Here is a 15,430-nt window from a genome sequence, read left to right on the forward strand (position 1 = left end):
TGATAACTTTCTTCCATCTCAGGCCTTAGCACAGGAGTTGATGACAGCGATTTTGTGCATGATCGAGGCAAAGGGAGCAGCTATGAATCATAAACTCCTGCAGACTCTGTGTAGGGTTTATGTAGGCATGTGTCAGAAGACTGGAGACTATCACAAGGCACATGCCCTCGCCTACAGGCTGCTGAAAGAGGGTGAGACTGAGCTGACCTTTTAATTTTTATTATAATGTATTGACATCAGGACAGTGATATAATGACTAACAAATGTATCTTGGTTTTTCTATATATACATTTGTATTCCTATTGCATCATTGTATTCCGTTGCAGACTTTCCTGAAGCCCCAAAGCTGATTTTGGTCATGGCGACAGCATGGCCAAGCGTTTTTTCCAACGACAGCTCACTGTGCCGTGCCATTCAAAAAGTGACCAAGCTGAAAGCAGTGGGAGACGTAATAGACTACCTCAGCGATTACCTGCACTGGCTTGAGGTAAACAGCCGTCTAACTGACTCTCAATGCTCTTCACAGTTTCTTTGTTTTTAAATGACACTCAGAACTGTCATCAAATATCTTTTTAACATTTGCTTACTTTATGACATTCTTAATTTATCTTTTTTTTTTTACTGTGTCTGTGCTGGGTCAAATTCCTTGGAAGTTTAATCGAACCAAATGAACAAGTCATCTCATAAGAGTCATTTTCTTCAGAATTGGCTGATTTAGGGCATCAGTCTTTAGGCTATTTTTGTAGCGTGTACCAGTGACATTAAACAAAAGCAAATAATGTGACAAACTGCATTTCACTTAGCAGCCAGTCACAAAGATACAAAATACATTAAGTGTTAATGTCTTTTTAGGCTGACTTTTAATTGAGGAAAAAACTGTGGCATTTAATAGTTCATTTATACTCGCTATTAACTATGTGTACGTGCATGTACATTTTATATCTGTTTAAAAATCATGGTGTCGCCTGGTGGTTATTTTTACATTATTACATCTAGGACTCCTCCTTATATTAGGTTTGATCAATAAAGATTGTAAAATGGCAGAATGACGTTTCTTAGCCATACCTCTGTATTTTAAGGATCTGCACTTTGATTGGTCGATGGCTTTCCGTCCTCACCAGATTATTGGAAACATTTTATGACTATTGGAATTTTTTATTTTCTTTGTCAGAAGCCTCCAGGTTATGTCCACCAAATCATCTCCAGCACACTGAAGGCTCTCTTCCAGGACAGCAGTCTGACCTTCAGGAAGAACAGCTGGTATGGCGTGGACCTCTGCCCTGCTGCCTGGGACTACATCTACAGCCTTGATCTTCTGTGCACACAACAGGGCTTTATATGGACCTTCATATATGTTATAAGGTAACTGCAACACATACTGTACATGACATACACCATTCTCAACTTTCCAGATGTATTGCATACATTCGACAGTCAATTTATCTGAAGTGATTAACAAAAAAGACAAGTTCAAATATAACAGTGTTTGACTGTAGGCCTTCTTTATTCCTATCTATTGCTATTTTTTGTTCTTTCTGACTTGAGATTACATGTTCTGTTTTTTCTGTAATTAAATACCAGCCCTTTGTTTATTATTTTCTGAGACCAGCATGCTCAAAACATCAAGGGTTTTAATTCAGTCAGGGTGAAATTTTAAATATTGCAAATTTCCAAAAGATCTACAGTATGTCCACCACCACAAAGTCACACATCATGGTGTTTTTTCTCTTTTTCTAATTTACCAGGCAGGAGATTTGGCAGACCATGAGCACTTGGCTGATGCGAAAAATATCTCAGCAATCGGCAATTGGAGACGTCTGTGTAGCAGCACTTTTGAGGCTACTTGGTGAGTCTATTGTAAATCATGTTTTTTGGGAATTATCACACGCTACCTCTGAATTTTTCAGTTTTTCACTCTTGGTCTTTGTCCATCTCATACAGGGCGACTTGGCCAGCTGGGCCTTAAGGAAAAAGAGATTATGACGGTCCAGGACCTTACCAACGGTATAAAAGACTTTGCAAACTACACAGGAGGGTATGCAGATATGCCTTGGGAGGTGCAGCTCTCAGTGTTCTACGCAACTCATGATCTGGCACCCGGCAACCCCAGAGATGCCCTGGAGGCTTTGACATCATGGCAAAAAGGGATGAAACAAGCAGTTCCTCCGGCTGTCACCAGCTGCATTAAACAGATCACTACGTTCTGTAACCTGTAAATATTTTATCTAACCTGTAAATATTTAATACATCTGTAAATCAAATAAACATTTAATTTAACCTGTAAATATTTAATAAATATATTTATTATTACCTCTATTTTGTCTTAGTTAATTTGTATGGGGAAAAAATCCTTATGCTATTGACTTTGATGTGTGAAAATCTTAAACAGATAAAAGTTGAACATATTCGGCCATAAATGAAAAACATTTCATTTTTACTAATCAGATATTAATGATCAATTCCATGTCAGCATTTGAAAAGTAACTTTGGTTACTTAAGTTTAATAGTGTTAAAACTTCTTTATGAGTTACTTAATGTAATCTATAATTCCTGAACTACCAAAATACAGTCGAATGCAAAAGTTTAGGAACCCCTGACAATTTCCATGATTTTCACCTAGAAATATTTGGGTGTTTGGATCAGCAATTTCATTATGATCTATCGAATAACTGAAGGACACAGTAATATTTCAGTAGTGAAATGAGGTTTATTGGATTAACAGAAAACAAAAGTAATCAGGTGCATAAATTTGGGCACCCTTGCCATTTTGTTGTTTTGAATACCTGTAACTACTTAGCACTGATTAATTGGAACACACAATATGTTTGGTGAGCTCATAAAGCCTTGAACTTCATAGACAGGTGCATCCAATCATGAGAAAAGGTATTTAAGGCCAATTGCAACTTTGCCAATTGCCAAAACAACTCTCAAATGACCTGAAAACAAAGATTGTTCTACATTATGGTTTAGGGGAAGGCTACAAAAAGGTATCGCAGAGATATAAGCTGTCAGTGTCCACTGTGAGGAACATAGTGAGGAAATGGAAGACCACAGGCACAGTTCTTGTTAAGGCCAGAAGTGGCAGGCCACGTAAAATATTGGAGAGGCAAAGGCAAAGGTTGGTGAGAACAGTCAAAAACAGCCCACAGATCACCTCCAAAGACCTACCACATCAACTTGCTGCAGATGGTGTCACTGTGCATCGTTCAACAATTCAGCACACTTAGCACAAGATGAAGCTGTATGGGAGAGTATTTTGCGAAAGAAGCCTTTTCTGCACCACAAACGCCACAAACAGAGTCACTTGAGGTATGCAAACACACATTTGGAAAAGCCAGCTTCATTTTGGAATAAGGTGCTGTGGAGTGATGAAACAAAGATTGAGTTATTTGGTCATAACATGGGGCTTTATGCATGGTGGCAAAAGAACACAGCATTCCAAGAAAAACACTTGCTGCCCACAGTAAAATTTGGTGGAGGTTCCATCATGCTGTGGGGCTGTGTGGCCAGTGGGAATCTGATTAAAATTGAGGGTCGCATGGATTCCACTGAATATCAGCAGATTCTTGAGAATAATGTTGAAGAATCAGTCACAAAGTTGAAGTTACGACAGGGATGGATGTTTCAACAAGACAACGACCCAAAACACTGCTCAAAATCTACTCGGGCATTTATGCAGAGGAACAAGTACAGTGTTCTGGAATGGCCATCCCAGTCCCCAGACCTGAATATCATTGAACATCTGTGGGGTGATCAATGATATTCAGGTCTGGTCACTGGGATGTCCATGCTCGACAACCATCAAATCTAACTGAACTGGAGATGTTTTGTAAGGAGGAATGGTCCAAAATACATTCATCCAGAATCCAGACACTCATTACAGGCATCTAGGAATATATATAGGAATATATATAGGAAACATCTAGAGGCTGTTATTTTTGCTAAAGGAGGCTCTACTAAAAATTTGTGATTTTTCTCCTGGGGTGCTCAAATTTATGCACCTGTCTAATTTCGTTTTAATGCATATTGCGCATTTTCTGTTAATGCAATAAACCTCATTTACTGAAATATTACTGTGTACTTCAGTTATTTGATAGATCAAAATGAAATTGCTGATTCAAACATCCAAATATTTATAAATGAAAATCATGGAAATGGTCAGGGGTTCCTAAACTTTTGCACACGACTGTATATAGTATCGTGTATAGTATAGTGACGCAACTCCAAGCTTTTTATCGGCGCTGGTTTTATCTAATGCTCCTTTTAAAGTCTTAAAACGTGATGCAATGTCGTAGAATGACATGCGCAGTCAGGGACGTAAAAAATGCGTGCCGTACAGGATGTAGCCTAACACGTGTGCAATGGTGGACATTTTGATTCTTTTAAGAGAGTCGTTCATTTTCAGGTGATTCACCAAAATGATTCGTTCAGTGACCATTTCTTTATATTACATAATTCCGCCAGCAGGTGGCGAAAAAGAGTGTCTTATGCGTTATGTCTCATATCATGTAAAAAAAATCAGTACACCCCATGAAATATTAAGTTCTTTATTAAGAAATGGCAACATGTCAAATTATCACTTATTAAACAAAAGAAATCAACAAAATGAGTATTTCAACTGAGGAAAAAGTTAGGACACTCTATGACTTAATAGATTTTCCCCCTTTGGCTGAAAATAACCTCAATGAGACATTTCTTGTAGCCATTTACCAGTTTCTGACATCAACTGTAAGAAAGATTCTCCCACTGTTCAATGCAGAAATCTTCAACCTTTGTGAAGTTTGAGGGGTTTCTTGCATGCACAATCCGTTTCAAATCACCTCACTTCATCTCAATGAATTCCAAATTCAAACATACACTGTATGACATTTAGTGAAATGTGTAGGATCTAAATAGGATTTAGATCTGGGCTTTAACCCTCCATTTTTTACTTTTCAGCAAATCCTTGTTGGATTATCTGTTATGTTTTTGTCATGTTGCCAGATCCAGTCCTATTCAGCTTAAAATTTTTTGACAGCTGGTCTCACATGTTCCTCAAGCACCTTCTGATGCAATGTAGAATTCATAGTGGATTCTGTGATGATGAGCTGGCCGGGTCCTGCTGCATCAAAGCATCCCCAAACCATAACACTTCCACCTACATGTTTAACAGGTATGAGGTTCTTTTGCTGAAATGCTGTATTTGGTTACACCAAATATGCCCACTGTTATGGTCTCCAAATAATTAAATTTTAGACTCATCTGCCCAAAGCACAATATTTCACAAAATACTTTCTCTCTGTGTTCTTTTGCAAACTTCAGTCTTGCTCTCAAGTTTTTCTTAGACAGAGAAGGTTTCCAACCTAGCACTCCTCTAAAGAGCAGTCTCGTTCTGATTGTAGATTCATGCACTTTGACATAAACTATAGGAAGAGCTTGCTGTAGGTCCTACGATGATATTTTAGAGTTTTTGGAGACTTCTTTAAGCATCTTACAGTCTGCTCTTGGGATGAATTTGCTTGGATGGCCTGACCTGGTCATGTTGGCAGTTATTTTAAATGTTCTCCACTTGCAAATGATTTTCAGACAGAGAATGGTTGATTACAAATTCTCTGGAGGTCTTTTTATTTCCCGTAAGCATCAACAATCTTCTTTCCGAAGGCCCCAGAGAGCTCTTTGGATCTCAACATGGTGATATCTCTCAATTCAATTAAGAACAATTAAACGCAAACCAAACTAAATATCCGAGGTTTAAATACATTTACATTTATGACATATGGCAAATGTCCTTATCAAGAGCAATGTAAAAAAAAAAGTGCTTTTAAGTCTCTATAGATGAATCCGTCGAGCCTTAGGATACCAGCAACCTAAAACTCTGTTCAGTTTATTTATTTATTTGTTGTTGTTTTTTTTAAATATACACATACAACAAACAGAGAAAAAGTACTAGTTCAAATGTTTCAGTAAGAGGTAGGTCTTCACTCCTCATCTGATAGCTAGTGACTGTTTAAATCTGATGCCACCCAGAAGCCAGTGGATGGAGCACAAGAATAGGGCAAGCCTTCTTCAAAATGCTCTGTAACAATGTTCTAATCATTTGCACCCGATGCACCTGTAGGTAATTTTATCCATTTTAAGTAAAAATAAATGTTGGGATGTCCTTACTTTTCTCTTACAAGAACTTGTTTAAAATGTAAAAAAAACAAAAGAGCACTTTAGGGTGTCCTAAAGTGTTCACATGACTATTTACTTGTTAAAACTGTGTGCCTACTCTATTCATGAAATAAATCAAATAAATCTAAATAAGTGGTTCAGATGACCAAAGCAAGGCTTTCTTGCATAATAAACATTTGAATTGTTTGTTCAGACATTTACACATGCATAAATATGGGATTATGTTAAACGTGGTATGTTGTATTAAAGTAATGATCTGTATGTTAAATTTGCATAAACAACACGCGTATGTGCGCATGACCGAACATCTCGGTACATTTGGACATTCACCACATCTCTTCTCGGTTCAGATTCAAAAAAGAGACTCTGTCAGTGATGGGCGTGTCCGTTGAGTAGATCTAACCAATCACGTGTCCCTTCACAGCCCGAACTAGGATGCTATTTGCTGATGTGATTTCCCGGAGACGTAGCAGTTCACTGAACAAGAACGATTCGGTTGCCTGAAAGATTCATTCAAAAAGAACGATTCGTTCACGAGCGGAAGGTCGCTAGTGCCCTTGCATGCTTCAAGGAAGACCAAAATTATATATAAACACTGTTAAACGATAATACAACATGTTATTTGATGGTCTGAAGTGGTATAAGCGCACAGCATTAATTTATGCAATCGGAACTTGGACTTTGCTTGGTTCTTGTGCATATTACACATTTTTCCACTGCGATGAACGAGGTAAGTAATACTTGGGCAAGGACGTCATTGCTAGTAATAATTATGTGTTTTAAGCACTTTGCCTGCATCTATTAGTAAGTTTCAGTTCTATTTCATTCTCTACGGTCCAAATCAAACCGCCACTAGAATCTATAGGTGATTTACAGTCTTTATAGTCACCTATTGAATGGTGCTGCTATAATATGGGCTAACATCAGTATAATGTATACATCAATAACACTCACCATGCTTATGGCTGTGAAAAGTTAGTTGTCACAGTAAATCTAATGTTAGAAATTCAGCTTCACATATCAAACCTCTCAATCGGAAAAGATGTTATAACCTGCAAATGAGCACTTACAGTATAGGTAAATACTTATAGGTCAGTAAATATCTGCTGTGTTTATACCCATAATCAGCACAGTACTGTTGGATTGTTAATTGTCTGCCCAGAACATACCTGCAGATGATGGCCTATTTTATCCAACTCCTATTGTGGCAGTGGCTTGTTAAATTGTGGTTAAATAGTGCTGGGCAATTTTTACAATTAATTCTGTTTATTCAAATTAATGTTTTCAAACTGTACTTACAGATATTTTACATGTTTACATTTACTGTCATTGAATATTTTAACATAAATAACCTATGAATGCTATTCACTGTTTTAAATCAATATGACTAAAAGCAGATTACTTCGATAAAGGCATTCGGAATCCCACACACTGCAAGCATGAATAAAAACAGCAAAGACAAACAGGCATCACTTTGATGAGGAACATGCTCGTAGCAAAGAAAGATTGACGTCAGTGAAATGGAATACATAAACGTTTTGATTTCAATTGAACCAGTTTATGTTAAACAAAACAGAATGTTGGCTTCAACAAGCCAACATAAAGCTGTAGTGCATTTTCAGACAGTGTGAACAGTAAAGGGAAGTTTAAAAAAAAGTAAAGTTTTATTAAAAAAAATTCATAAGTACTTGTTTGATTTTGCATATTAGATGTGTACTCATCACAGATGAAAAACACTGCATTCCAGCATCAGAAGGTTATCCCATCTGGGAAACATGGTGGTTGTATCATGGTTTGGGCCTGTATTGTTGCATCTTAGGCTAAGGTCTTATTCGCATTTGGCACATAAAAACGACATTTTCATTGTGAAGCCTACACATCTCTCTCTCTTTTTTTTTTTAATTTTTTTTTTTTTTTTTACTAATTTTATATACAATAATATATTTGTGGGTATCTCTCAGAAAAGAGAAAATGGTATCTTCCCATCTCCATAAAATTTCATCATCATCCTATAAGGGGAAACCAGAGAAGAATATAGAGTCAAGTGTTTTTGGATATTTTTAAATATGCATGAAAATTGAAGAAAAAAAATGTTTGCATTAAATGTAATTTTGATTTGATAGTTTAAGTAACATGTATATTGCAGGATGCTCACACTTGCAGTGCATACGTCATCAAATATTATATCTTCCCTTTCTTAAACTGTAATATTTTTTTGTTTGTCTTTTAGTCATTATACCTAAAGACGAAGAGGGGATCGAGGAGGATGCAAAACCAAATGTGAGAATAATTAAATCTTCTCACATGTCAGCAAAAATTACCTACAAAGAAGATTTTGTCCCATATTCTACAAGATTTTTAAAACTTTTCAGTCCCAGAGCTGATGACACTTCAGAACGTCAAAATGATGAAAAATAAGTCATTTTAAATTGCACTACTATGCAATGTATTTTCTTGCTTGGTCGATGGAAAGTTTTTCATAAATGTACTTTATAATAAATGAAAAAAATTATGACTGGATTAGTTTTTTTTTACATGCATAATATAACTGTTTTAAACGAATGAAGTTCGGAATTGCTGTAACTACTAAAATTGGGTTAAGAGTTGTTCAACGCAATGTTACAACCTGGAAAAAATAGTCTTCAAGGAAGAAATGTGGTTGGTCAAAAATATTGAACGATCATGATCAGAAGGCACTTAAATGAAAAGGGGAATAAATCAAAGGGGAAAAAAACAACAGTAGACCTCACGGCTATGTTTAAAAGCAAAAATAAAGAGCATTTCCACTTATTGATGAGGCTAATAAAAATGCTTAAATTAACTAGGGAGCATAAAGACTAGACAATGAAGCAATGGGGAAAAGGTCATGTGGTCTGAGGAGTCCAGATTTATCTGTTTCCACAGTGATGGGCACATGTACCATATTACAAAAAATCTGTTTTAAACTAATTAGGTTCAAAAAAGCCCTCTGGTCCCTCTGGTTTTATCCTTGTGATGAGAATTTGTTATACGAAGTTGTATAGATTACTACATTGTGTTAACAGGATTAAGATTTTCAACTATCTCTTCACTCTTAACTAAGAAAAAGCGGTGTAACAAAATATTATTGTGTGACATTTTGGTCAGGCAGTGTATTTTGTTTCAAGATATGAAATTATCCACATTATGTAGGACAGATTTAGTTGCACAAATTGGAAGGCTGTAATTGACAAAACATTTTGGAAAAATGCTGCTGATAAATTCTGCTAAAAAAAAATACTAGGTCTGCTTGGAGTATAGTTTCTGATTTTGCCATTGAGCTTGATTCTAAATTCTAAATATAAAGTTCCAGTTAAGGTCCTTGGTGATCACTCATACTCTCTTGTTATGTAACCCAACAGTCTATAAATAATTTTTAAAATTGTGTTGACATCTAAAGCTAGCCAATTTTCTAAACATTTATAACACATTGTATTTGAAATTAGGGCTTTTTATTTGCCACCATGTGCCATTATTTTAGAGAATGAGCATGCTGCTTGATATGATACAACTGAACTGTACCAAGCACAACACACACACACTCAACTGTTCTCAATACATTCTCTTCCAATATACATCCATGTACACAGCACCATCCATATCAAACATGCTGTTTTACATGCTTTCAATATACATCAATGCCTACACTTAGCACTGGTGCCCCTCGGGGCTGCGTGCTCAGCCCACTGCTGTTCACTTTTCACCCAGCAGCATCTCCACTTCTTACAAAGGCTGAGGAAAGATCCCTCCCCACATCCAGACTGCATCATTGTCACTGCCAAAATCATCACAATTACAAGTACCAAAGATTTAAACTACTTTTGTCTGTGTGTACTGAATTTATATAATACATGATTTTCACTAAGTTGAATTGCTGAAATAAATTAATTTCTCCACAACATTCTAATTTATTGAGATGCACCTGTATACATATGCCATTTCTGTGCTGTGCCAGAAATCTTATCTCTAATATGATTGGTCTGAAAAATAATCCCTACAGAATCTAATCTGCAGCATTTTATTAACTTACTATCAATATTAAAAATTGCATGCAGGTTGAGTCAATTTGATTCTACTTCTTCATAGATAGATAGATAGATAGATAGATAGATAGATAGATAGATAGATAGATAGATAGATAGATAGATAGATAGATACCTACTGTATGTAGGTATACATAGATAGGTTAAGCTTCAAGGTTATTTCACGTGTAACAATTCTACACAAGTGCAGTGTATGTATGGAATAAAAACACTGTCAATAATAATCGTACGTAATTCAAAGCAGTTGTGTGTAAATTGGAGTTGGATCCCAAAATCTACGGCCATGGTTTACAGATACGAGATTTTGTGTGTTTGTTCAAATACAACTCCAAAATGTACGACTATGACAGTTTACACGCACAACGCTTGTTTTCACAACACCTCTTTTTCACGTACGATTATTATTGACAGTGTTTTTATTCCATATGTATGGTACATACAGTGGGTTGTGCTTGTGGTGGTGTCATTGGTTAGAGTACAAAAGCCTGCGAAAAGAAGCCATCCGAATCCCAGGGCTTCATTTTGTAGAGGTAGATAAATAGATAATGTGCTGATGCTTGTAGAGTTGATTAGCTAACGGAGTTTGAATCACAAACATTCCAAGCCGGGATCAGAACATTTCTTCAATGTAAGTGAATGGGAATTTTGGCTCACCCACTACGGGAAAACCAAAAGTCTGATTGATCAGAAAAAATACAACTTGATCAGTCTGAAGTATTCTGTTGAATTTGTTAGAAGTAGCGGTCAAAAATTTTCAACTGATGTCAATGGGAATTATTTTCAAATTGGGCCATTTTGAGCTTCCCTAATTCTATTAGAATCAATTAGAAAAGTCATAAAACACTAGACAGAATAGAATGTATATCCTTGGTAAGTTTGGTGCATGTCGCTTGAAAGCTCTAGGAAAAATAGCATTTACAATTGGTTTGTTCTCAGTATAACAACAACAACAATTATTATTATTAGATATGTACATTTTCTGAAGAAAATGCGAGAGGTGCTGCCAGCAAAACATGTGACTGAGTGGGCAGGCAGAATGTCGAAACTTTTGGATGCAAGTGAACAAAACAGGCACCAAAATTTTAGATGCAAGTGAATATATAGAGTACTTTTGGAGGTGAGTGGATATGTGCAATTGAGACAGAGATGAGGGACTCGAGTCATATGACTTGACTCGAGTCAGGCTTAAGTCGCAAATTTGAGACTTGCTTGACAAATATTAAAAAAAGACTCGACTTGACTTTGACTTGACATTCATGACTTGAGACTTACTTGTGACTTGAGTTAAATGACTCGAAATAACTTGTTTTTTTAAACCTGTTTTTAAACGCACGCAAGCGCGTAAGCTAACCACGTAACGCAGCGGCAAGCAGAGGGAGAGCGCGCACTAACTAATGGCAGGCACTTATTTCCAGGGATTTCAGAACAGCGTAACCGATATTGGGTCATCGAGTGGGCGTGGCTTATTTGATAATCTAACACTATCCCCAACCCTAACCATAACCGTAGTTTTTGGTTGTTTATTTGTTTTCTAAAATAAATCTACCTTTATGACTGTTTTGTCCTTCGTAGTATGCTGTGTTGTTTTTTTTTGTTTTTTTTGGGGGGGGATGGTTGAAAGAGAGCGTTTTTCCAAGACCTCCTTAAACACGCCCACTTTACGTCGTGGTAACGAAACCCCTGGAATTTAGTGAATGCCACTAAACTTATAAACCTTAACAGACGTGATGAAACATGGAAGGCGCCACACCAAAAATAATTAAGTTCGGGTACCGGTATTTTGTGATGGACAGAACTCCCTGCAGTTTTGGGCTGTGAACAAGCACACCATCCCCTCTTTGTTCAAGGTAGCGGTAAGAGTTATTGCCATCCCTGCATCAAGTGCACCTGTTCAGCCATGGGGTGATCATGCGTGACAAAGTTTTATCAAACTTAATTTTTTGCAAGTGCAATGTAGTGTAAATGGTTGGTCACTGTTTACGGTATGTGGAAATGTCAGCTTTTTTGCAATAGCACTTATAATTGGTCTTTAGTGTTAGGCTTTGAGTGAAAAGCGTATGGATAGTTTATGGGGATACACACACACACACACACACACACACACACACACACACACACACACACACACACACACACACACACACACACACACACACACACACACACACATATATATATATATATATATATATATATATATATATATAATGACATTCCTCAAAATATCTACATCTGTTTTCATCAAAACAAAGAAATTTATACAGGCTTGTAACATCCTGAGTGAGAGAAAATGATGAAAGAATTTTTAGGTGAACTATACCTTCAATATTAATAAATTACACTCACTCCAATCATCTCTCTCTCTCTCTCTCTCTCTCTCTCTCTCTCTCTCTCTCTCTCTCTCTCTCTCTCTCTCTCTCTTTCTCTCTCCAATAGTTAATTCACTTCAAGGTTTGTGTGATTGAATAATTTATGTTTTTTGATTGATGTGATTGATTGTTGTTATCCTGTTGTTAAAAAGGAAGGATCTAATTTAAAGATGTGTTCATGTCCCATTAAAAGGGAATGCCTGTTCAAAAAATGCCATTTGGTTGCATAGAAACCATTGTACTTTTTATATATACTTTTCTATGGTCTCCTGCCATGTTTGAGGCACACTGAAACTTTTCATGCTGGCCTTATTTCAGTTACATTTACATCTTAGGCATTGTAGTTTTGATTTTTATTAATTTTTAGATTTTTATTGTATTTACAACTCACCTGTATGTGGACACCTTTTAAAAATAAATGCATATAATAATTTTCTGTTGCAAATAAAACTCTCATAGTCCATATATACTGTAGATTTAAATTTGTTTAATATATACATTTAGTTAAATCATCAAACATCTGTATGACTTGCCAGTGACTTGCTTGACTCAAGCTATGACTTGACTTGAATTGCTTGACATAAAGCAGTGACTTGACTTGACTTGACTTGACTCACAAAAATTGACTCGGACTTGCTTGAGACTTGAAGGTTAAGACTTGAGACGTACTTGTGACTTGCACATGTGTGACTTACTCCCACCTCTGCACAGAGATACACAATTCTTTGTGCTGAGCGTTTTGAAATGTTGCATATATACTGCTGCTATATATTGTACAAAAAGCATATTGCACAATATTATTTGCACTTTCCACTTTATGTACATAACCGATCAGTCATATATTCTATACTCATATTTAATACTCATTCTGTCTATATTGTATCTCATCGTCTGCATTTTCTTGTATAGTTTGTATAGTGTTATTTGTGTCTGTACTTTTGAGAAACACAAACATTCATTCATTCATTCATTCATTCATTCATTCATTCATTCATTCGTTCGTTCATTTTCTACCGCTTATCCGAACTACCTCGGGTCACGGGGAGCCTGTGCCTCAGATGTCTTCGGGCATCAAGGCAGGATACACCCTGGATGGAGTGCCAACCCATTGCAGGGCACACACTCTCATTCACTCACGCAATCACACACTACGGACAATTTTCCAGAGTCACAAACAGCTGGAACCAAATTCCTTGTGTGTGTCAACACACTTGGCCAATAAACCTGATTCTGATTCTGATCTGTATGTTGTGGTAATTTTGTGATTTCTGTGATTTTGTGGGTTAACATGCACATGATGTTATGTTATGTCATCAGAATAAAGCAGTTCTCCTCAATGTGCTGAATTTTTTGTCACATGTGTATGTGATAATTTTTCAATTAAATTTATTTTGGGTTCTGACCTGCAAGCGACGTCACATGACATCACGTAACACAGTTCTCCTCATTGTGCCGAGCATTTGGATATGTCACATGTATATTGCAGTAATTTTGTGATTCCACTTTAGATAGATCACCAAATATCTATCTATCTATCTATCTATCTATCTATCTATCTATCTATCTATCTATCTATCTATCTATCTATCTATCTATCTGTCTGTCTGTCTGTCTGTCTGTCTGTCTGTCTGTCTGTCTGTATTGAATTAATAGACAGACAGACAGACAGACAGATAGATAGCTAGAGAGAGAGCCAGTACTTGTCGAATGGGTAGAGTCGAGAGGATAAGTAAATAAATTGAGGGTCTCCTTTACAGCTACAGTGTCTGAGAGAGCTTGAGAGAAGAGGCACCTCTGCCCTTCCGTCAATGTATTTCAATGGGAATTTTTAGGGACAATCAATCGTCCGAATCAACAAGAACGCAATTCCGATCAATAAACAAGTAAGATTAATATAGTAATAGCGTGCTTTACATTTGCACTACTACTACTATTACCACTACTACTACTACTACTAAATAATAATAATAATAATAATAATAATAATAATAATAATAATAATAATAATAATAATAAATATAGCTGCAAGCAGTGATTGCGGGGTCAAGCCGATCAGATGCGCTCATAACATGTCGCTGATGAACCATACCAAGTTTCGTAGCGATATGGCATTGCATTCGTAAAATACTGGACTTAACGTGAAAATCTCGTGGCCACTAGGTGGCGCTGTCACGAAACGTTGCGAAATGTCTGTGTGTGTGTCAGTGTGGTGCTGATTCTGATTCTGGTTCTGATATTAGCACCCAAGACATATTGTGTGCCAACCTGCCCCCAAATTTTTGGACTGGTGGAGCTAGAGGGTTTGAGCTAGACAAACCAAAGTTGCTATAGTAACTTATAAGACTGGCCTCTACATGTGTGCCAAATTTCATAACTTTCCTACGTACGGTTCTATGGGCTGCCATTGACTTCAATGGCGGAAGAATAATAATAAGAAAACTAATGATAACAATAGGTGTCTACGCCCCTTCGGGGCTTGACCCCTAATAATAATCACATGAGATAGTAATAGCGTGCTTTGCATTTGCACTAATGTTAGGAAATTATATTTCTGGTTCCGTTGGTTTGTTTCAGTCCTTGGTTAACGACCGCAGCTAATCCATGCTACTTACCCATTAGTTTCTGACAGTTAGGAAAACCGACAATGTTTGATGTTTTTAGATTCCGAAGCTCTTAATAAGGACATTAAAATTTGACCCGTGCTTTTTTGCTTAAAGGTGAAAAGACCCAACTTTATGTATGTTTTTTTTAAGATTCCCTTATCTGTCAAACATTTTATTAGATTGTCCTGGACATAACACAAGCAGAATGCTCTTTTATCAAGTTACTTTAGTACATACTTATTTA

At 36.6% G+C, this 15,430-nt stretch overlaps 1 protein-coding gene and 1 long non-coding RNA gene across 3 annotated transcripts in view; both read left to right on the forward strand.

The window, feature by feature from the left end:
* The window catches only part of LOC113642723 (little elongation complex subunit 1-like), a 6,076-nt gene extending 3,760 nt beyond the window's left edge, over positions 1-2,316 (forward strand). For both annotated transcript variants that reach the window (XM_047813949.1, XM_047813950.1), the window contains exons 8-12: positions 23-191; positions 327-487; positions 1,172-1,362; positions 1,746-1,846; positions 1,942-2,316. In XM_047813949.1, coding sequence (XP_047669905.1) covers positions 23-191; positions 327-487; positions 1,172-1,362; positions 1,746-1,846; positions 1,942-2,216 — 897 coding nt within the window. In that variant the 3' untranslated portion in view covers positions 2,217-2,316. The remainder of the gene's footprint in view (positions 1-22; positions 192-326; positions 488-1,171; positions 1,363-1,745; positions 1,847-1,941) is intronic.
* A 4,175-nt stretch (positions 2,317-6,491) lies between these two features.
* Positions 6,492-8,665, forward strand: LOC113642768. Its single transcript, XR_003440649.2, has 2 exons — positions 6,492-6,883; positions 8,384-8,665. It is a non-coding gene; the product is annotated as an uncharacterized LOC113642768 (long non-coding RNA).
* Positions 8,666-15,430: the final 6,765 nt, after the last annotated feature.

Source organism: Tachysurus fulvidraco, chromosome 5 (genome assembly GCF_022655615.1).
Source record: "Tachysurus fulvidraco isolate hzauxx_2018 chromosome 5, HZAU_PFXX_2.0, whole genome shotgun sequence".
NCBI lineage: Eukaryota > Metazoa > Chordata > Actinopteri > Siluriformes > Bagridae > Tachysurus > Tachysurus fulvidraco.